General features: G+C 53.8%; 1 protein-coding gene across 3 annotated transcripts in view; it reads left to right on the top strand.

Moving 5' to 3' along the window:
• The window catches only part of LOC139765283 (uncharacterized), an 82,553-nt gene that overhangs the window by 53,563 nt on the left and 6,504 nt on the right, over positions 1-22,486 (top strand). For 2 of the 3 annotated variants that reach the window (XM_071692653.1, XM_071692654.1), the window contains 4 exons: positions 6,396-6,518; positions 8,245-8,369; positions 9,205-9,376; positions 11,782-11,954. In XM_071692653.1, the coding sequence (XP_071548754.1) occupies positions 6,396-6,518; positions 8,245-8,369; positions 9,205-9,376; positions 11,782-11,954 (593 nt within the window). The remainder of the gene's footprint in view (positions 1-6,395; positions 6,519-8,244; positions 8,370-9,204; positions 9,377-11,781; positions 11,955-22,486) is intronic. The other variant, XM_071692655.1, reaches the window with a different exon arrangement.

Here is a 22,486-nt window from a genome sequence, read left to right as displayed (position 1 = left end):
TAGTGACCCAGCTCCCCCATAGTGACCCAGCTCCCCCATAGTGACCCAGCTCCCCTACAGTGACCCAGCTTCCCCCATAGTGACCCAGCTCCCCCATAGTGACCCAGCTCCCCCATAGTGACCCAGCTCCCCTACAGTGACCCAGCTTCCCCCATAGTGACCCAGCTTCCCCATAGTGACCCAGCTCCCCCATAGTGACCCAGCTCCCCCATAGTGACCCAGCTCCCAATAATGACCCAGCTCCCCCATAATGACCCAGCTCCCCCACCGTGACCCAGCTCCCCCCATAATGACCCAGCTCCCCCCCATGATGACCCAGCTCCGCCCCTACAGAGGGTGATGACAGTGTGGTCCTCGGCCGCCATAACTCCGACCTCGGGCCAAATGGAGCGTCTCGATGAATTCCAATGTTGGCAGGAATAATTTTGCAGTTTGTAGTCTGGCGGGGGAGAGTGAAGCGTTGGAGGAACTCCAACACTCACCAGCCCCTGCCACACCAGCAGGGTAGTACACTTGCCCCGCCTGCCCATCACTCATACCCTCCCTCTATTATAATTCTATAACATCCTACATCATCCACCAGGGCCACTGTACCTCCCTAACACAGCAGCCTGGCCCTACATCATCCACCAGGGCCACTGTACCTCCCTAACACAGCAGCCTGGCCCTACATCATCCACCAGGGCCACTGTACGTCACACAGCAGCCTGGCCCTTCATCATCCACCAGGGCCACTGTACGTAACACAGCAGCCTGGCCCTACATCATCCATCAGGGCCACTGTACCTCCCTAACACAGCAGCCTGGCCCTACATCATCCACCAGGGCCACTGTACCTCCCTAACACAGCAGCCTGGCCCTACATCATCCACCAGGGCCACTGTACCTCCCTAACACAGCAGCCTGGCCCTACATCATCCACCAGGGCCACTCTACCTCCCTAACACAGCAGCCTGGCCCTACATCATCCACCAGGGCCACTCTACCTCCCTAACACAGCAGCCTGGCCCTACATCATCCGCCATGGCCACTGTACGTAACACAGCAGCCTGGCCCTACATCATCCACCAGGGCCACTGTACGTAACACGGCAGCCTGGCCCTTCATCATCCACCAGGGCCACTGTACCTCCCTAACACAGCAGCCTGGCCCTACATCATCCACCAGGGCCACTCTACCTCCCTAACACAGCAGCCTGGCCCTTCATCATCCACCAGGGCCACTGTACCTCGCTAACACAGCAGCCTGGCCCTACATCATCCGCCATGGCTACTGTACGTAACACAGCAGCCTGGCCCTACATCATCCACCAGGGCCACTCTACCTCCCTAACACAGCAGCCTGGCCCTTCATCATCCACCAGGGCCACTGTACGTAACACAACAGCCTGGCCCTTCATCATCCACCAGGGCCACTGTACGTAACACTGCAGCCTGGCCCTACATCATCCACCAGGGCCACTGTACGTAACACAGCAGCCTGGCCCTACATCATCCACCAGGGCCACTGTACGTAACACAGCAGCTTGGCCCTTCATCATCCACCAGGGCCACTGTACGTAACACAGCAGCCTTGCCCTACATCATCCACCAGGGCCACTGTACGTAACACAGCAGCCTGGCCCTTCATCATCCACCAGGGCCACTGTACCTCCCTAACACAGCAGCCTGGCCCTACATCATCCACCAGGGCCACTGTACGTAACACAGCAGCCTGGCCCTACATCATCCACCAGGGCCACTGTACGTAACACAGCAGCCTGGCCCTTCATCATCCACCAGGGCCACTGTACGTAACACAGCAGCCTGGCCCTTCATCATCCACCAGGGCCACTGTACGTAACACAGCAGCCTGGCCCTACATCATCCACCAGGGCCACTGTACGTAAAACAGCAGCCTGGCCCTTCATCATCCACCAGGGCCACTGTACGTAACACAGCAGCCTTGCCCTACATCATCCACCAGGGCCACTGTACGTAACACTGCAGCCTGGCCCTACATCATCCACCAGGGCCACTGTACGTAACACAGCAGCCTGGCCCTACATCATCCACCAGGGCCACTGTACGTAACACAGCAGCCTGGCCCTTCATCATCCACCAGGGCCACTGTACGTAACACAGCAGCCTGGCCCTTCATCATCCACCAGGGCCACTGTACGTAACACAGCAGCCTGGCCCTTCATCCACCAGGGCCACTGTACGTAACACAGCAGCCTGGCCCTTCATCATCCACCAGGGCCACTGTACGTAACACAACAGCCTGGCCCTTCATCATCCACCAGGGCCACTGTACGTAACACAGCAGCCTGGCCCTTCATCATCCACCAGGGCCACTGTACGTAACACAGCAGCCTGGCCCTTCATCATCCACCAGGGCCACTGTACGTAACACAGCAGCCTGGCCCTTCATCATCCACCAGGGCCACTGTACGTAACACAGCAGCCTGGCCCTACATCACTGCACTGCTGACCCAGGCTTGGAGGCTGAGCCGTCCTGCTGGAGTGTAGACGGGAGGGAGGGAGGGAGGGAGGGAGGGTGTTTAGCTAGGCGGTGCGGGCCCTGGTGACGAGCTGGGTGCACCTAGCAGGAGCGGGCTGGGACGTGGCTGAGTGGGTGGGTCTTTGGCTCTGGGACTGAGAGACCAGAACCCACCCGGCCAGCACCCATCCGGTCAGAACCCACCCGGCCAGCACCCATCCGGCCAGAACCCACCCGGCCAGCACCCATCCGGCCAGCACCCATCTGGCCAGAACCCACCCGGCCAGCACCCACCCGCCAGCACCCACCCGGCCAGCACCCACTTGGCCAGAACCCACCCGGCCACAACCCATCCGGCCAGAACCCACCCCCCAAGAACCCACCCGGCCACAACCCACCCGGCCAGCACCCACCCAGCCAGCACCCACCCGGCCAGAACCCACCCGGCCAGCACCCACTCGGCTAGAACCCACCCGGCCAGCACCCACTCGACCAGCACCCACCCGGCAACAACCCATCTGGCCAGCACCCACTCGGCCAGAACCCACTTGGCCAGAACCCATCCGGCCAGCACCCACTCGGCTAGAACCCACGCGGCCAGCACCCACTCGAGGAGCACCCATCCGGCCACAACCCACCCGGCCAGCACCCACTCGGCCAGCACCCACCAGGCCACAACCCACCCAGCCAGCACCCACTCGGCCAGAACCCACTCGGCCAGAACCACCCGGCCAGCACAACAAACTTGATGCTTTAAAGTCGATGGTTTCCACCAAGTCCTGCTGACTGGTGGTGGGTGAGGCAGGGTCCTTGTGGGGCAGTGTGGTAGGGTACAGACGTGGGGCAGTGTGGTAGGGTACAGACGTGGGGCAGTGTGGTAGGGTACAGACGTGGGGCAGTGTGGTAGGGTACAGACGTGGGGCAGTGTGGTAGGGTACAGACGTGGGGCAGTGTGGTAGGGTACAGACGTGGGGCAGTGTGGTAGGGTACAGACGTGGGGCAGTGTGGTAGGGTACAGACGTGGGGCAGTGTGGTAGGAGACGTGGTCTAGTGTGTGAGTGCAGGCCATGGTTGCTTGGCAGGTGGTGCCAGGTGTGGTGTGACACCTGGCAGCCACTTGTGTCTTGGTGTGGCGCCGGGTACAGACGTGTGAGACATATGTGTACTGGTGTGGCACCTGGTATAGACGTGTGGGCCACATGTGTACTGGTGTGGCACCTGGTATAGACGTGTGGGCCATATGTGTACAGGCGTGGCACCTGGTATAGACGTGTGGGACATATGTGTACTGGTGTGGCACCTGGTATAGACGTGTGGGCCATATGTGTACAGGCGTGGCACCTGGTATAGACGTGTGGGCCATATGTGTACAGGCGTGGCACCTGGTATAGACGTGTGGGCCATATGTGTACTGGTGTGGCACCTGGTATAGACGTGTGGGCCACATGTGTACTGGTGTGGCACCTGGTATAGACGTGTGGGACATATGTGTACTGGTGTGGCACCTGGTATAGACGTGTGACATATGTGTACTGGTGTGGCACCTGGTATAGACGTGTGGGCCACATGTGTACTGGTGTGGCACCTGGTATAGACGTGTGGGCCATATGTGTACAGGCGTGGCACCTGGTATAGACGTGTGAGCCACATGTGTACTGGTGTGGCACCTGGTATAGACGTGTGGGCCATATGTGTACAGGCGTGGCACCTGGTATAGACGTGTGGGCCACATGTGTACTGGTGTGGCACCTGGTATAGACGTGTGAGACATATGTGTACTGGTGTGGCACCTGGTATAGACGTGTGGGCCACATGTGTCCTGGTGTGGCACCTGGTATAGACGTGTGGGCCACATGTGTACTGGTGTGGCACCTGGTATAGACGTGTGGGACATATGTGTACTGGTGTGGCACCTGGTATAGACGTGTGAGACACATGTGTACTGGTGTGGCACCTGGTATAGACGTGTGGGCCACATGTGTACTGGTGTGGCACCTGGTATAGACGTGTGGGACATATGTGTACTGGTGTGGCACCTGGTATAGACGTGTGAGACACATGTGTACTGGTGTGGCACCTGGTATAGACGTGTGGGCCACATGTGTACTGGTGTGGCACCTGGTATAGACGTGTGGGCCATATGTGTACAGGCGTGGCACCTGGTATAGACGTGTGGGACATATGTGTACTGGTGTGGCACCTGGTATAGACGTGTGGGCCACATGTGTACTGGTGTGGCACCTGGTATAGACGTGTGAGACATATGTGTACTGGTGTGGCACCTGGTATAGACGTGTGGGCCACATGTGTACTGGTGTGGCACCTGGTATAGACGTGTGGGACATATGTGTACTGGTGTGGCACCTGGTATAGACGTGTGGGCCATATGTGTACTGGTGTGGCACCTGGTATAGACGTGTGGGACATATGTGTACTGGTGTGGCACCTGGTATAGACGTGTGGGCCACATGTGTACTGGTGTGGCACCTGGTATAGACGTGTGGGACATATGTGTACTGGTGTGGCACCTGGTATAGACGTGTGAGACACATGTGTACTGGTGTGGCACCTGGTATAGACGTGTGGGCCACATGTGTACTGGTGTGGCACCTGGTATAGACGTGTGAGACATATGTGTACTGGTGTGGCACCTGGTATAGACGTGTGGGCCACATGTGTACTGGTGTGGCACCTGGTATAGACGTGTGGGACATATGTGTACTGGTATGGCACCTGGTATAGACGTGTGGGACATATGTGTACTGGTGTGGCACCTGGTATAGACGTGTGGGACATATGTGTACTGGTGTGGCACCTGGTATAGACGTGTGGGCCACATGTGTACTGGTATGGCACCTGGTATAGACGTGTGGGACATATGTGTACTGGTATGGCACCTGGTATAGACGTGTGGGCCACATGTGTACTGGTGTGGCACCTGGTATAGACGTGTGAGACATATGTGTACTGGTGTGGCACCTGGTATAGACGTGTGGGACATATGTGTACTGGTATGGCACCTGGTATAGACGTGTGGGACATATGTGTACTGGTGTGGCACCTGGTATAGACGTGTGGGCCACATGTGTACTGGTGTGGCACCTGGTATAGACGTGTGGGACATATGTGTACTGGTATGGCACCTGATATAGACGTGTGGGACATATGTGTACTGGTATGGCACCTGGTATAGACGTGTGGGACATATGTGTACTGGTATGGCACCTGGTATAGACGATATATATATATAACACATTTATGATAACTACAAATATTGAATTGTGTTGACATTACCTGAGGCAGGTCAGGACGAGCCCCCCCCCCCACTACCACCAGGACCACAGGTACCTCAGTCTGAACCTTCCTCAGGTCCAGGTCACATGATCTGACCTCCACAGGTAAGGGCACCCAGGTCTAAGACAGGTCCAGGTGCCTTGCTCTAGCCCCATAGCAAGGTCTATTTCCCATGGTCTCACCCCTCTCCAGGTCCACCCTCCCAGGTTCCCAGGTCCACCCTCCCAGGTCCACCCTAGTCTACGTCCTGTGGTATGACTCGTCCCCTACATTCAGGTCATCAGGTCTGACCTCTCACTAAATAATCATGGATCCAAAATACCAGGTACAGGTCACGTAACTCCCCAAGTACAGGTCACACCCCTCACCAAGTACAGGTCACACCGTTCTCCAAGTACAGGTCACACCCCTCTCCAGGTGTAACCCCTGCTTACCCTGACCTGGTGTGCCCTAGTGACCTTAACCTGGTGCCCCTCTGATCCTGACCTGATGTGCCCCTCTAACCTGTCCTGGTGTGCCCTACTGACCGTGACCTGGTGTGCCATACTTACCGTAACCTGATGTACCCCTCTAACCTGACCTGGTGTGCTCTACTGACCGTGACCTGGTGTGCTCCACAGGTGCTGCCGGGGCTGTACGTGGGCAACTTCCGGGACAGCAAGGACCCGGAGCAACTCAAGACACACAACATCACACACATCCTCTCCATCCACGACAACGCCAGGAAGCTCCCCTGCAACTCTGTGAGTCGGCCGGGGCTTGACGTGGGTCAGGGCTTGACGTGGGCCGGGGCTTGACGTGGGTCGGGGCTTGACGTGGGCCGGGGCTTGACGTGGGCCGGGGCTTGACGTGGGCCGGGGCTTGACGTGGGCCGGGGCTTGACGTGGGCCTGGGGCTTGACGTGGGCCGGGGCTTGACGTGGGCCGGGGCTTGACGTGGGTCGGGGCTTGACGTGGGCCAGGGCTTGACGTGGGCCTGGGGCTTGACGTGGGCCCGGGGCTTGACGTGGGCCGGGGCTTGACGTGGGTCGGGGCTTGACGTGGGTCGGGGCTTGACGTGGGCCAGGGCTTGACGTGGGCCGGGGCTTGACGTGGGCCGGGGGTTGACGTGGGCCGGGGCTTGACGTGGGCCGGGGCTTGACGTGGGCCAGGGCTTGACGTTTGCCGGGGCTTGACGTGGGTCGGGGCTTGACGTGGGCCGGGGCTTGACGTGGGCCGGGGCTTGACGTGGGCCCGGGGCGTGACCTGGACCGGGGCTTGACGTGGGCCGGGGCTTGAGGTGCAGCATGGTGGGGAGAGGGAGGGAAGGACACCAGGTCTGTCTGCACGGTGCCCGCACCTCAGTCACATGTTAACACATGGTGACGCTAGCCAGTGGTGTTGACCCTGGCACCACTGGTGTTGACCCTGGCACCAGTGGTGTTGATCCTGGCACCAGTGGTGTTGATCCTGGCACCAGTGGTGTTGATCCTGGCACCAGTGTTGCTGACCCTGGCACCAGTGGTGCTGACCCTGTCACCAGTGGTGTTGATCCTGGCACCAGTGGTGCTGACCCTGTCACCAGTGGTGTTGATCCTGGCACCACTGGTGTTGACCCTGGCACCAGTGGTGTTGACCCTGGCACCAGTGGTGTTGATCCTGGCACCAGTGGTGTTGATCCTGGCACCAGTGTTGCTGACCCTGGCACCAGTGGTGCTGACCCTGTCACCAGTGGTGTTGATCCTGGCACCAGTGGTGCTGACCCTGTCACCAGTGGTGTTGATCCTGGCACCAGTGATGCTGACCCTGTCACCAGTGGTGTTGACCCTGGCACCACTGGTGTTGATCCTGGCACCAGTGTTGCTGACCCTGGCACCAGTAGTGTTGACCCTGTCACCAGTGGTGTTGACCCTGGCACCAGTGGTGCTGACCCTGTCACCAGTGGTGTTGATCCTCGAACTTAATAATAATAATGTATCTAACTGTTACATTTGGGTTAATCAGACATGCCGATAATTTTAGAGTAATTAGTACAAGTAACCAGGAGTTAATTGCTTGCTATCTATAAGTCTTTGAGAGCATTATGGTTTAATTAGATGTCACAGGTATCATTAATTATGTTTACCGAGATGTTGGGAGACAAACTTTGTGTTGCAGATAATTAGTCTGACCTTCCTTTGTGTTGTATTACAAGAAACATTTGAACTAAACCCCTCTTGTGTTGCAGTACAAGGAACATCCCAGGTAGCCCCACTCCCCTTGTGTTCTAGTACAAGGAACATCCCAGGTAATCTCCTCCCTCTTGTGTTGCAGTACAAGGAACATCCCAGGTAACCCTTTCTCTTTTGTGTTGCAGTACAAGGAACACCCAGGTAACCCCCTCCTCTTGTGTTTTAGTGCAAGGAGCATCCCAGGTAATCCCCCCCCCCTCCCCGTTGTGTTGCAGGACAAGGAACAGCCCAGGTAACCCCCCCTCCCCGTTGTGTTGCAGGACAAGGAGTACTTGTGTATCATCGCTTCAGACTCGCCAGGTCAGAACCTCCTGCAGTACTTCCCCGCCTGCAACGACTTCATCCACACAGCCAGGCTCAAGGGCGGAGCCGTCCTCATCCACTGGTGAGTGACGTCCACCAACAGGCTGCCTCTACTGTTACTACCTGACCAACAGGCTGCCTCTACTGTTACTACCGACCAATAGGCTGCCTCTACTGTTACTACCTGACCAATAGGCTGCCTCTACTGTTACTACCGACCAATAGGCTGCCTCTACTGTTACTACCTGACCAATAGGCTGCCTCTACTGTTACTACTGACCAATAGGCTGCCTCTACTGTTACTACCGACCAATAGGCTGCCTCTACTGTTACTACCTGACCAATAGGCTGCCTCTACTGTTACTACTGACCAATAGGCTGCCTCTACTGTTACTACCTGACCAATAGGCTGCCTCTACTGTTACTACTGACCAATAGGCTGCCTCTACTGTTACTACCGACCAATAGGCTGCCTCTACTGTTACTACCTGACCAATAGGCTGCCTCTACTGTTACTACTGACCAATAGGCTGCCTCTACTGTTACTACCGACCAATAGGCTGCCTCTACTGTTACTACCTGACCAATAGGCTGCCTCTGCTGTTACTACTGACCAATAGGCTGCCTCTACTGTTACTACCTGACCAATAGGCTGCCTCTACTGTTACTACTGACCAATAGGCTGCCTCTACTGTTACTACTGACCAATAGGCTGCCTCTACTGTTACTACCTGACCAATAGGCTGCCTCTACTGTTACTACTGACCAATAGGCTGCCTCTACTGTTACTACCGACCAATAGGCTGCCTCTACTGTTACTACCTGACCAATAGGCTGCCTCTACTGTTACTACTGACCAATAGGCTGCCTTTCAGTACCAGTGTGAGGCGTTACTGACCTTCACCCTCCCCGACCAGCTTGGCGGGAATGTCACGGTCGGTGACGGTGGCCGTCGTGTACGTCATGTGCGTCACGTCGCTCAGCTGGCGTGACGCACTGAAGGCGGTGCGTGGCGCCAGGAACGTAGCCAACCCAAACGTCGGCTTCCTCAAGCAACTCCAGGACTTCGAGAGCGAGAGGATGAACGAGGTGAGTCCTGGGCTGACCTGGGAGCACAGGATGAACGAGGTGAGTCCTGGGCTGACCTGGGAGCACAGGATGAACGAGGTGAGTCCTGGGCTGACCTGGGAGCAGAGGATGAACGAGGTGAGTCCTGGGCTGACCTGGGAGCAGAGGATGAACGAGGTGAGTCCTGGGCTGACCTGGGAGCAGAGGATGAACGAGGTGAGTCCTGGGCTGACCTGGGAGCACAGGATGAACGAGGTGAGTCCTGGGCTGACCTGGGAGCACAGGATGAACGAGGTGAGTCCTGGGCTGACCTGGGAGCACAGGATGAACGAGGTGAGTCCTGGGCTGACCTGGGAGCAGAGGATGAACGAGGTGAGTCCTGGGCTGACCTGGGAGCACAGGATGAACGAGGTGAGTCCTGGGCTGACCTGGGAGCACAGGATGAACGAGGTGAGTCCTGGGCTGACCTGGGAGCACAGGATGAACGAGGTGAGTCCTGGGCTGACCTGGGAGCATAGGATGAACGAGGTGAGTCCTGGGCTGACCTGGGAGCACAGGATGAACGAGGTGAGTCCTGGGCTGACCTGGGAGCACAGGATGAACGAGGTGAGTCCTGGGCTGACCTGGGAGCACAGGCTGAACAAGGTGAGTCCTGGGCTGACCTGGGAGCACAGGATGAACGAGGTGAGTCCTGGGCTGACCTGGGAGCACAGGATAAACGAGGTAAGTCCTGGGCTGACCTGGGAGCACAGGATGAACGAGGTGAGTCCTGGGCTGACCTGGGAGCACAGGATGAACGAGGTGAGTCCTGGGCTGACCTGGGAGCACAGGATGAACGAGGTGAGTCCTGGGCTGACCTGGGAGCACAGGATGAACGAGGTGAGTCCTGGGCTGACCTGGGAGAAGAGGATGAACGAGGTGAGTCCTGGACTGACCTGGGAGCACAGGATGAACGAGGTGAGTCCTGGGCTGACCTGGGAGCACAGGATGAACGAGGTGAGTCCTGGGCTGACCTGGGAGCAGGGGATGAATGAGGTGAGTCCTGAGCTGACCTGGGAGCAGGGATGAGTAAGGTGAGTCCTGAGGTGACCTGGGAGCAGGGATGAATGAGGTGTCCTAGGCTGACCTGGGAGCAGAGGATGAACGAGGTGAGTCCTGGGCTGACCTGGGAGCACAGGATGAGTAAGGTGAGTCCTGGGCTGACCTGGGAGCAGAGGATGAACTGAGGTGAGTCCTGGGCTGACCTGGGAGCAGAGGATGAACGAGGTGAGTCCTGGGCTGACCTGGGAGCAGAGGATGAGTGAAGTGAGTCCTGGGCTGACCTGGGAGCAGAGGATGAACGAGGTGAGTCCTGGGCTGACATGGGAGCACAGGATGAACGAGGTGAGTCCTGGGCTGACCTGGGAGCACAGGATGAACGAGGTGAGTCCTGGGCTGACCTGGGAGCAGAGGATGAACGAGGTGAGTCCTGGGCTGACCTGGGAGCACAGGATGAACGAGGTGAGTCCTGGGCTGACCTGGGAGCAGAGGATGAACGAGGTGAGTCCTGGGCTGACCTGGGAGCACAGGATGAACGAGTTGAGTCCTGGGCTGACCTGGGAGCACAGGATGAACGAGGTGAGTCCTGGGCTGACCTGAGAGCAGAGGATGAACGAGGTGAGTCCTGGGCTGACCTGGGAGTAGGGATGAGTGAGGTGAGTCCTGGGCTGACCTGGGAGCAGAGGATGAACGAGGTGAGTCCTGGGCTGACCTGGGAGCAGAGGATGAACGAGGTGAGTCCTGGGCTGACCTGGGAGTAGGGATGAGTGAGGTGAGTCCTGGGCTGACCTAGGAGCAGGGATGAATGAGGTGTCCTAGGCTGAACTGGGAGCAGGGATGAGTGAGATGAATCCTGAGGTGACCTGGGAGCAGGGATGAGTGAGGTGAGTCCTGGGGTGACCTGGGGAGGGGATGAGTAAGGTGAGTCCTGGGGTGACCTGGGATCAGGGACGAATGAGGTGTCCTAGGCTGACCTGGGAGCAGGGATGAGTGAGATGAGTCCTGAGGTGACCTGGGAGTAGGGCATGAGTAAGGTGAGTGCTGGGGTGAACTGGGAGCAAGGGATGAGTAAGGTGAGTCATGGGTTGACCTGGGAGCAGGGATGAATGAGGTGTCCTAGGTTGACCTAGGATGAGTGAGATGAGTCCTGGGAGCAGGGGATGAGTAAGGTGAGTCCTGGGTTGACCTGGGAGCAGGGATGAGTGAGATGAGTGCTGGGGTGACCTGGGAGCAGGGATGAGTAAGGTGAGTGCTGGGGTGACCTGGGAGCAGGGGATGAGTCAGGTGAGTGCTGGGGTGACCTGGGAGCAGGGGATGAGTCAGGTGAGTGCTGGGGTGACCTGGGAGCAGGGGATGAGTCAGGTGAGTCATGTGGTTTTTGGTTGCAGGAGCGGCGTCGGCTGAGGGCCAAGTACCCGAGCGTGAGCCTGGAGGAGGACGAGCAGATGGCCAAGCAGTTATTGGCCTCCTACTACCACTCCCTCAGCCTCGGGGAGATGTGTGAGGGCAACTGCCCTGCAGGAGTTACCTGCCCCAGGGGCCTCTGTCACCCATCACGCAGGTCAGTCTCACCCAGGGAGGGACGGGGCTTTCAGGGTTGTGGTGCCTGGTTGTACTAGTAGCAGCAGCCCTCAGGGTTGTGGCTGGTTGTAGTAGCAGCAGCCCTCAGGGTTGTGGCTGGTTGTAGTAGCAGCAGCCCTCAGGGTTGTGGCTGGTTGTAGTAGGAGCAGCCCTCAGGGTTGTGGCTGGTTGTAGTAGCAGCAACCCTCAGGGTTGTGGCTGGTTGTAGTAGCAGCAGCCCTCAGGGTTGTGGCTGGTTGTAGTAGCAGCAACCCTCAGGGTTGTGGCTGGTTGTAGTAGCAGCAGCCCTCAGGGTTGTGGCTGGTTGTAGTAGCAGCAGCCCCTCAGGGTTGTGGCTGGTTGTAGTAGGAGCAGCCCTCAGGGTTGTGGCTGGTTGTAGTAGAGCAGCCCTCAGGGTTGTGGCTGGTTGTAGTAGGAGCAGCCCTAGGGTTTGTGGCTGGTTGTAGTAGGCAGCAGCCCTCAGGGTTGTGGCTGGTTGTAGTAGGAGCAGCACCTCAGGGTTGTGGCTGGTTGTAGTAGGCAGCAGCCCTCAGGTTGTGGCTGGTTGTAGTAGCAGCAAGCCTCGGGTTGTGGTGGTTGTAGTAGCAGCAGCCCTCAGGTTGTGGTCTGGTTTGTAGTAGCAGCCAGCCTCAGGGTTGTGGCTGGTTGTAGTAGCAGCAGCCTCAGGGTTGTGGCTGGTTGTAGTAGAGCAGCCTCAGGGTTGTGGCTGGTTGTAGTAGGAGCAGCCTCAGGGTTGTGGCTGGTTGTAGTAGGAGCAGCCCTCAGGGTTGTGGCTGGTTGTAGTAGGCAGCAGCCCTCAGGGTTGTGGCTGGTTGTAGTAGCAGCAGCCCTCAGGGTTGTGGCTGGTTGTAGTAGCAGCAGCCCTCAGGTTGTGGCTGGTTTTGTAGTAGGCAGCAGCCTCAGGGTTGTGGCTGGTTGTAGTAGGAGCAGCCCTCAGGGTTGTGGCTGGTTGTAGTAGGAGCAGCCCTCAGGGTTGTGGCTGGTTGTAGTAGGAGCAGCCCTCAGGGTTGTGGCTGGTTGTAGTAGGAGCAGCCCTCAGGGTTGTGGCTGGTTGTAGTAGCAGCAGCCCTCAGGGTTGTGGCTGGTTGTAGTAGCAGCAGCCCTCAGGGTTGTGGCTGGTTGTAGTAGCAGCAGCCCTCAGGGTTGTGGCTGGTTGTAGTAGCAGCAGCCCTCAGGGTTGTGGCTGGTTGTAGTAGGAGCAGCCCTCAGGGTTGTGGCTGGTTGTAGTAGCAGCAGCCCTCAGGGTTGTGGCTGGTTGTAGTAGCAGCAGCCCTCAGGGTTGTGGCTGGTTGTAGTAGCAGCAGCCCTCAGGGTTGTGGCTGGTTGTAGTAGCAGCAGCCCTCAGGGTTGTGGCTGGTTGTAGTAGCAGCAGCCCTCAGGGTTGTGGCTGGTTGTAGTAGCAGCAGCCCTCAGGGTTGTGGCTGGTTGTAGTAGCAGCAGCCCTCAGGGTTGTGGCTGGTTGTAGTAGGAGCAGCCCTCAGGGTTGTGGCTGGTTGTAGTAGGAGCAGCCCTCAGGGTTGTGGCTGGTTGTAGTAGCAGCAGCCCTCAGGGTTGTGGCTGGTTGTAGTAGCAGCAGCCCTCAGGGTTGTGGCTGGTTGTAGTAGCAGCAGCCCTCAGGGTTGTGGCTGGTTGTAGTAGCAGCAGCCCTCAGGGTTGTGGCTGGTTGTAGTAGCAGCAGCCCTCAGGGTTGTGGCTGGTTGTAGTAGCAGCAGCCCTCAGGGTTGTGGCTGGTTGTAGTAGCAGCAGCCCTCAGGGTTGTGGTTGGTTGTAGTAGCAGCAGCCCTCAGGGTTGTGGCTGGTTGTGGTAGTAGCAGCCCTCAGGGTTGTGGCTGGTTGTAGTAGCAGCAGCCCTCAGGGTTGTGGCTGGTTGTTGTAGCAGCCCTCAGGGTTGTGGCTGGTTGTTGTAGCAGCCCTCAGGGCTACGGTAGTCTACAGCAGTCCCGGAAGACTATGATCACCTATAACAACACAGGGAGCCCTGCAGCAGTGTGTGTGTGTGTGTGTGTGTGTGTGTGACCAGAGGTCAGGGGTCAGGCATCACACTAACCATCGTCCTGGCAGTCAGCCACCACCATTATCACCCACTAACAACCATCACCTCCCTCCCAGTCACAACCATCATCCCCCCCACTATCAACCCCCCTCCCCCCCACTCACAACCTTATCTTCAGCCAACCCTGGTCAGCTGGCCTGGTCGTCAGCTGGCCAGGTCGTCAGCTGGCCTGGTCGTCAGCTGACCTGGTCGTCAGCTGGCCTAGTCGTGCTGGCCTGGTCGTCAGCTGGCCGGGTCGTCAGCTGGCCTGGTCGTCAGCTGGCCGGGTCGTCAGCTGGCCTGGTCGTCAGCTGGCCTGGTCAAGGCTGTGTATGTCTCTCTGTTGTTATGACGTCACTCGTGCTGGACCCAGTCTTGTATACATCGTGAGGGAAAACTGCTCTCGCTGGTTCCAGGTAAACCAGGAAGCAATGATGTAAACTAACCACCAAACTACATCATTAACCTCTACTGACACAACCAACGTAAGGCTGACAAGCCATAAAGACGCTCACATGGTCAGACAAACTGTAAACCACGCCCTCAGCTCACTCTGACACACACACACACACACACACACACACACACACATGACCTATGGACCCGCCAAGTGGAGGTCGCCCTCCTGGTGACCCCCCCCCCCTCGAGACAGCCGTCATCATGACGTGGCAGAATGTTTCTCTGATGACGTAATGTTATGTACGTGGTGTTGGTCAATGATGACGTAATGTTATGTACGTGGTGTCGGTCAATGTTTCTCTGATGACGTAATGTTATGTACGTGGTGTTGGTCAATGATGACGTAATGTTATGTACGTGGTGTTGGTCAATGATGACGTAATGTTATGTACGTGGTGTCGGTCAATGTTTCTCTGATGACGTAATGTTATGTACGTGGTGTTGGTCAATGATGACGTAATGTTATGTACGTGGTGTTGGTCAATGTTTCTCTGATGACGTAATGTTATGTACGTGGTGTTGGTCAATGTTTCTCTGATGACGTAATGTTATGTACGTGGTGTCGGTCAATGTTTCACTGATGACGTAATGTTATGTACGTGGTGTTGGTCAATGTTTCACTGATGACGTAATGTTATGTACGTGGTGTTGGTCAATGATGACGTAATGTTATGCACGTGGTGTGGGTCAATGTTTCTCTGATGACGTAATGTTATGTACGTGGTGTTGGTCAATGTTTCTCTGATGACGTAATGTTATGTACGTGGTGTTGGTCAATGATGACGTAATGTTATGTACGTGGTGTTGGTCAATGATGACGTAATGTTATGTACGTGGTGTTGGTCAATGATGACGTAATGTTATGTACGTGGTGTTGGTCAATGTTTCACTGATGACGTAATGTTATGCACGTGGTGTGGGTCAATGTTTCTCTGATGACGTAATGTTATGTACGTGGTGTTGGTCAATATTTCTCTGATGACGTAATGTTATGTACGTGGTGTGGGTCAATGTTTCTCTGATGACGTAATGTTATGCACGTGGTGTGGGTCAATGTTTCTCTGATGACGTAATGTTATGTACGTGGTGTGGGTCAATGTTTCTCTGATGACGTAATGTTATGTACGTGGTGTTGGTCAATGTTTCTCTGATGACGTAATGTTATGTACGTGGTGTCGGTCAATGTTTCACTGATGACGTAGTTATGCACGTGGTGTGGGTCAATGTTTCTCTGATGACGTAATGTTATGTACGTGGTGTTGGTCAATGATGACGTAATGTTATGTACGTGGTGTTGGTCAATGTTTCTCTGATGACGTAATGTTATGTACGTGGTGTCGGTCAATGTTTCACTGATGACGTACTGTTATGCAAGTGGTGTGGGTCAATGTTTCTCTGATGACGTAATGTTATGTACGTGGTGTTGGTCAATGATGACATAATGTTATGTACGTGGTGTTGGTCAATGTTTCTCTGATGACGTAATGTTATGTACGTGGTGTTGGTCAATGATGACGTAATGTTATGTACGTGGTGTCGGTCAATGTTTCACTGATGACGTACTGTTATGCACGTGGTGTGGGTCAATGATGACGTAATGTTATGTACGTGGTGTCGGTCAATGTTTCACTGATGACGTACTGTTATGCACGTGGTGTGGGTCAATGTTTCTCTGATGACGTAATGTTATGTATGTGGTGTTGGTCAATGATGACGTAATGTTATGTACGTGGTGTTGGTCAATGATGACGTAATGTTATGTACGTGGTGTTGGTCAATGATGACGTAATGTTATGTACGTGGTGTTGGTCAATGATGACGTAATGTTATGTACGTGGTGTTGGTCAATGATGACGTAATGTTATGTACGTGGTGTTGGTCAATGTTTCTCTGATGACGTAATGTTATGTACGTGGTGTTGGTCAATGTTTCACTGATGACGTACTGTTATGCACGTGGTGTGGGTCAATGTTTCTCTGATGACGTACTGTTATGCACGTGGTGTGGGTCAATGATGACGTAATGTTATGTACGTGGTGTCGGTCAATGTTTCACTGATGACGTACTGTTATGCACGTGGTGTGGGTCAATGATGACGTAATGTTATGTACGTGGTGTCGGTCAATGTTTCACTGATGACGTACTGTTATGCACGTGGTGTGGGTCAATGATGACGTAATGTTATGTACGTGGTGTCGGTCAATGTTTCACTGATGACGTACTGTTATGCACGTGGTGTGGGTCAATGTTTCTCTGATGACGTAATGTTATGTATGTGGTGTTGGTCAATGATGACGTAATGTTATGTACGTGGTGTTGGTCAATGATGACGTAATGTTATGTACGTGGTGTTGGTCAATGATGACGTAATGTTATGTACGTGGTGTTGGTCAATGATGACGTAATGTTATGTACGTGGTGTTGGTCAATGATGACGTAATGTTATGTACGTGGTGTTGGTCAATGATGACGTAATGTTATGTACGTGGTGTTGGTCAATGATGACGTAATGTTATGTACGTGGTGTTGGTCAATGATGACGTAATGTTATGTACGTGGTGTTGGTCAATGATGACGTAATGTTATGTACGTGGTGTTGGTCAATGATGACGTAATGTTATGTACGTGGTGTTGGTCAATGATCACGTAATGTTATGTACGTGGTGTTGGTCAATGATGACGTAATGTTATGTACGTGGTGTTGGTCAATGATGACGTAATGTTATGTACGTGGTGTTGGTCAATGATGACGTAATGTTATGTACGTGGTGTTGGTCAATGATCACGTAATGTTATGTACGTGGTGTTGGTCAATGATCACGTAATGTTATGTACGTGGTGTTGGTCAATGATGACGTAATGTTATGTACGTGGTGTTGGTCAATGATGACGTAATGTGATGTACGTGGTGTTGGTCAATGATGACGTAATGTTATGTACGTGGTGTTGGTCAATGATGACGTAATGTTATGTACGTGGTGTTGGTCAATGATCACGTAATGTTATGTACGTGGTGTTGGTCAATGATGACGTAATGTTATGTACGTGGTGTTGGTCAATGATGACGTAATGTTATGTACGTGGTGTTGGTCAATGATGACGTAATGTTATGTACGTGGTGTTGGTCAATGATGACGTAATGTGATGTACGTGGTGTTGGTCAATGATGACGTAATGTGATGTACGTGGTGTGCGTCAATGTTGTTGTGACCACCAGATGTACGTTGTGCACTGATGGTGCCAACAACTGAACAACCCCAGGAACATCTGCCACCCTCAACACCTTACTGTATGTATACACGTACAGGAACCAGACCCTCCCTACTGCATACACACGATCATACAATGTGTTCATCTTTGTGTCTGTCTGTGTATGTTTCACAGCTGGTGTCTGTATGTGTGTATGTTTCACTATTGCTGTCTGTATGTGTGTATGTTTCACAGCAGGTGTTGGTATGTGTGTGTGTTTCACAGCAGGTGTTGGTATCTGTTCATGTTTCACAGCAGGTGTTGGTATCTGTTCATGTTTCACAGCAGGTGTAGCTATGTGTATGTATGTATGTTTCACTGTAGGTGTTGGTATCTGTATGTTTCGCTGTTTATGTTAGCGTCTGTATGTGGCTATTTCACTGTAGATATTGGTGTTGCAATGTTTATGTTTCACTGTATATGTACTGATGTTATTATATGTTCACTATGTGTTTCACTGTATATGTACTGATGTTATTATATGTTCACTATGTGTTTCACTGTATATGTACTGATGTTATAATAATTGTTCACTATGTGTTTCACGGTATATGTACTGATGTTATTATATGTGTTCACTATGTGTTTCACTGTATATGTACTGATGTTATCATATGTGTTCACTATGTGTTTCACTGTATATGTACTGATGTTATCATATGTGTTCACTATGTGTTTCACTGTATATGTACTGATGTTATCATATGTGTTCACTATGTGTTTCACTGTATATGTACTGATGTTATCATATGTGTTCACTATGTGTTTCACTGTATATGTACTGATGTTATCATATGTGTTCACTATGTGTTTCACTGTATATGTACTGATGTTATCATATGTGTTCACTATGTGTTTCACTGTATATGTACTGATGTTATTATATGTGTTCACTATGTGTTTCACTGTATATGTACTGATGTTATTATATGTGTTCACTATGTGTTTCACTGTCTGGGAAAGCCTCTTCTCCTGTGATGTAGGAAGGTCACTGTGAACATTATGTGCAACACTACATGTAATACTTTCATATGTGTCACCATCAGTTACATATGTGTGTGTGTACAGTGTTGTGATTGGCCAGTATGATACATGTGTACGTCCATGTAGGTCTTGCATCATCACCAGTTTAACTTGTGTATCTCCACGTAGCTTGTTCAGACGATCAGCGACCAAGAAACCTTCAGCTTCAGCCAAAAAGCAATAATCAGATCAGAAAATGGTAGTATGTTGTTTACTGTCACATTAGCACCACTGCCTGACACCCCCACCAACACTGCCTGACACCAACACTGCCTGACACCCCCACCAACACTGCCTGACACACCGGTAACAATGACACACTAGCAACACTGTTTTGACTCTCTAGAAAGACTGCTTGATGCTAGCAATACTGTCAGTCATTAGCAACACTGCCTTGCACTCCAGCAACACTGTCTGTCATTAGCAACACTGTCTGACACTAGCAACTTTGCCTGTCACTAGCAACACTAGCTGATACACCAGCAACTTTGCCTGTCACTAGCAACACTAGCTGACACACCAGCAACTTTGCCTGTCTCTTACTTGCTGACACTCCATCACCACTAGCTGACACCAGAAACCCTAGCTGACACACCAGCAACATTGCATGAAGTCCAGCAACACTGCCTTACACCAGCAACACCACCTGATACACCAGTAACACTGCTTGTCAATAGCAACACTACCTGACACACCAAAAACATTAAATGGCACCATCAACTTTGCCTGACACCAGCAACAATGCCTAACTGGCACTAGCAACACTATCTGACACCTGCAACACTGCCTGGAGCACCAGAAACACTGACTGGCGTCAGCATCATTGCCTGACTGGCCCCAGCATCACTGCCTGACGCACATGCAACACTTCCTGACAAGCCAGAAACATTGATTGGCACTAGCAACACTGTCTGACACAAGCAACACTGCCTGACTCGCACCAAGAACACTGACATTAGTAATACTGCATCTAGGAACACCGTCCGACATACCTGCAACACTCTGACACACCAGTAAGTCAAACACACCAACAACACTAACTGACACACCTACAACACTTCCCAACACACAAGCAACACTGCCTGACACACCTGCAACACTTCCCAACACACCAGCAACACTTCTGACGCCAACAACATTACCTAACAAACCTGCAACACTTTCCAACATACCAGCAACACTACCTGACGCCAGTAAATCTGCCCGACACACCAGCAACACTGCGTAACACACTAGCAACACTGCCTTACTCCAGCATCACCGGTGATACCAGCAACACTGCCTGATATACAAGAGACACTGCTTGTCACTAGCAACACTACCTGACACTAGCAACACTTTCTGACATACCAGCAACACTATCTGACACAAGAAACACTGCCTGACACACCAGAAACGCTGAGTGGCACCAGCAACTCTGCTTGACACCAGCAACACTGCCTGACACACCAGAAACACTGAGTGGCACCCGCAACTCTGCTTGACACCAGCAACACAGACAATAATAACACTGTCTGTCACGAGAAACACTGTCCGACACACCTACAACACTCTGACACACCAACAACTCTGCCTGACACATCTGCAACACTACCTGACAGCCTTGCAACAATGTCTGATACACCTGCAACACTGCTTGGCCCACCTACAACACTGTCTGATACAGAAACAACACTCTAACACACCAGCAACACTTTCTGACACACTAACAACACTTTAGCAAACCAGCAATACTGCTTGACACATTTACGATACTATCTGGCACACCAGCAACACTGCCTTGACATACCAGCAACACTGTCTGACACACCAGCAACACTGCCTGACACTCTAGCAACACTGTCTGACACATCAGCAACAATGCCTGACACACCAGCAACACTGCCTGACACACCAGCAACACTGCCTGACACACCAGCAACACTGTCTGACACACCAGCAACACTGCCTGACACACCAGCAACACTGCCTGACACACCAGCAACACTGCCTGACACACCAGCAACACTGCCGACACACCAGCAACACTGTCTGACACACCAGCAACACTGTCTGACACACCAGCAACACTGCCTGACACACCAGCAACACTGCCTGACACACCAGCAACACTCCCCGACACACCAGCCTGACACTGTCTGACACACCAGCAACACTGTCTGACACACCAGCAACACTGCCTGACACACCAGCAACACTGTCTGACACACCAGCAACACTGCCTGACACACCAGCAACACTGCCTGACACACCAGCAACACTGCCGACACACCAGCAACACTACCTGACACACGAGCAACACTGCCCGACACACCAGCAACACTGTCTGACACACCAGCAACATCAACTAACACACGTGCAACACTTGCTGACACAATGGCAACTCTGACATACTGTCAACATTGCCTGAAACACCAGCGACACTGTGTGACGCACGAGCAAAACTGTGACGCACCAGTGACACTGTGTGACGCACGAGCAATACTGTGTGACGCACCAGCGACACTGTGTGACGCACGAGCAATACTGTGTGACGCACCAGCGACACTGTGTGACGCACGAGCAATACTGTGTGACGCACCAGCAACACTATGTAACGCACGAATAACACTGTGTGACGCACGAGCAATACTGTGTAACGCACGAGCAATACTGTGTGACGCACCAGCAACACTGACACACTAGCAACATTGCCTGACACGTTAGCAACACTGCTTGACGCAATATCAACACTGTCTGACACAAGAACAACATGGACGCACTAGCAACTCTGCCTGACATTGGCAGTCAGGAGCAGTGCCTGGCACTGACAGCCACGTCGGGAGCATTGCCTGACACTGACAACGACGTCAGGGGCAGTGCCTGACACTGACAGCCACGTCGGGAGCATTGCCTGACACTGACAACGACGTCAGGGGCAGTGCCTGACACTGACAGCCACGTCGGGAGCATTGCCTGACACTGACAACGACGTCAGGGGCAGTGCCTGACACTGACAGCCACGTCAGAAGCAGTGACTGATACTGACAGCCACGTCAGAAGCAGTGCCTGACACTGACAGCCACGTCAGAAGCAGTGACTGATACTGACAGCCACGTCAGGAGCGGTGCCTGACACTGACAGCCACGTCAGAAGCAGTGCCTGACGCTGACAGCAACCCTGGGGTTAATCATCACTGGCTGCCAGGCTCTGACCACCATGGACCAGGTGTTCCTGAGTCACCCATACTCCACCTCCCTGAGTCACACATCCACGACTCACACACACACCACCTGCCTGTACACACACACACACACACACACACGACCAGGCCAGCCACACACACACACACGACCAGGCCAGCCACACACACACACACACGACCAGGCCAGCCACACACACACACACACGACCAGGCCAGCCACACACACACACACGACCAGGCCAGCCACACACACACACACGACCAGGCCAGCCACACACACACACACACGACCAGGCCAGCCACACACACACACACGACCAGGCCAGCCACACACACACACACGACCAGGCCAGCCACACACACACACACGACCAGGCCAGCCACACACACACACGACCAGGCCAGCCACACACACACACACGACCAGGCCAGCCACACACACACACACACGACCAGGCCAGCCACACACACACACACGACCAGGCCAGCCACACACACACACACGACCAGGCCAGCCACACACACACACGACCAGGCCAGCCACACACACACACACGACCAGGCC

Source organism: Panulirus ornatus, chromosome 53, assembly GCF_036320965.1.
Source record: "Panulirus ornatus isolate Po-2019 chromosome 53, ASM3632096v1, whole genome shotgun sequence".
In the NCBI taxonomy this organism is placed as follows: Eukaryota; Metazoa; Arthropoda; class Malacostraca; order Decapoda; family Palinuridae; genus Panulirus; species Panulirus ornatus.
Note: the sequence above shows the minus strand (reverse complement) of the source record. Positions and strands in the feature narration are given on the sequence as shown.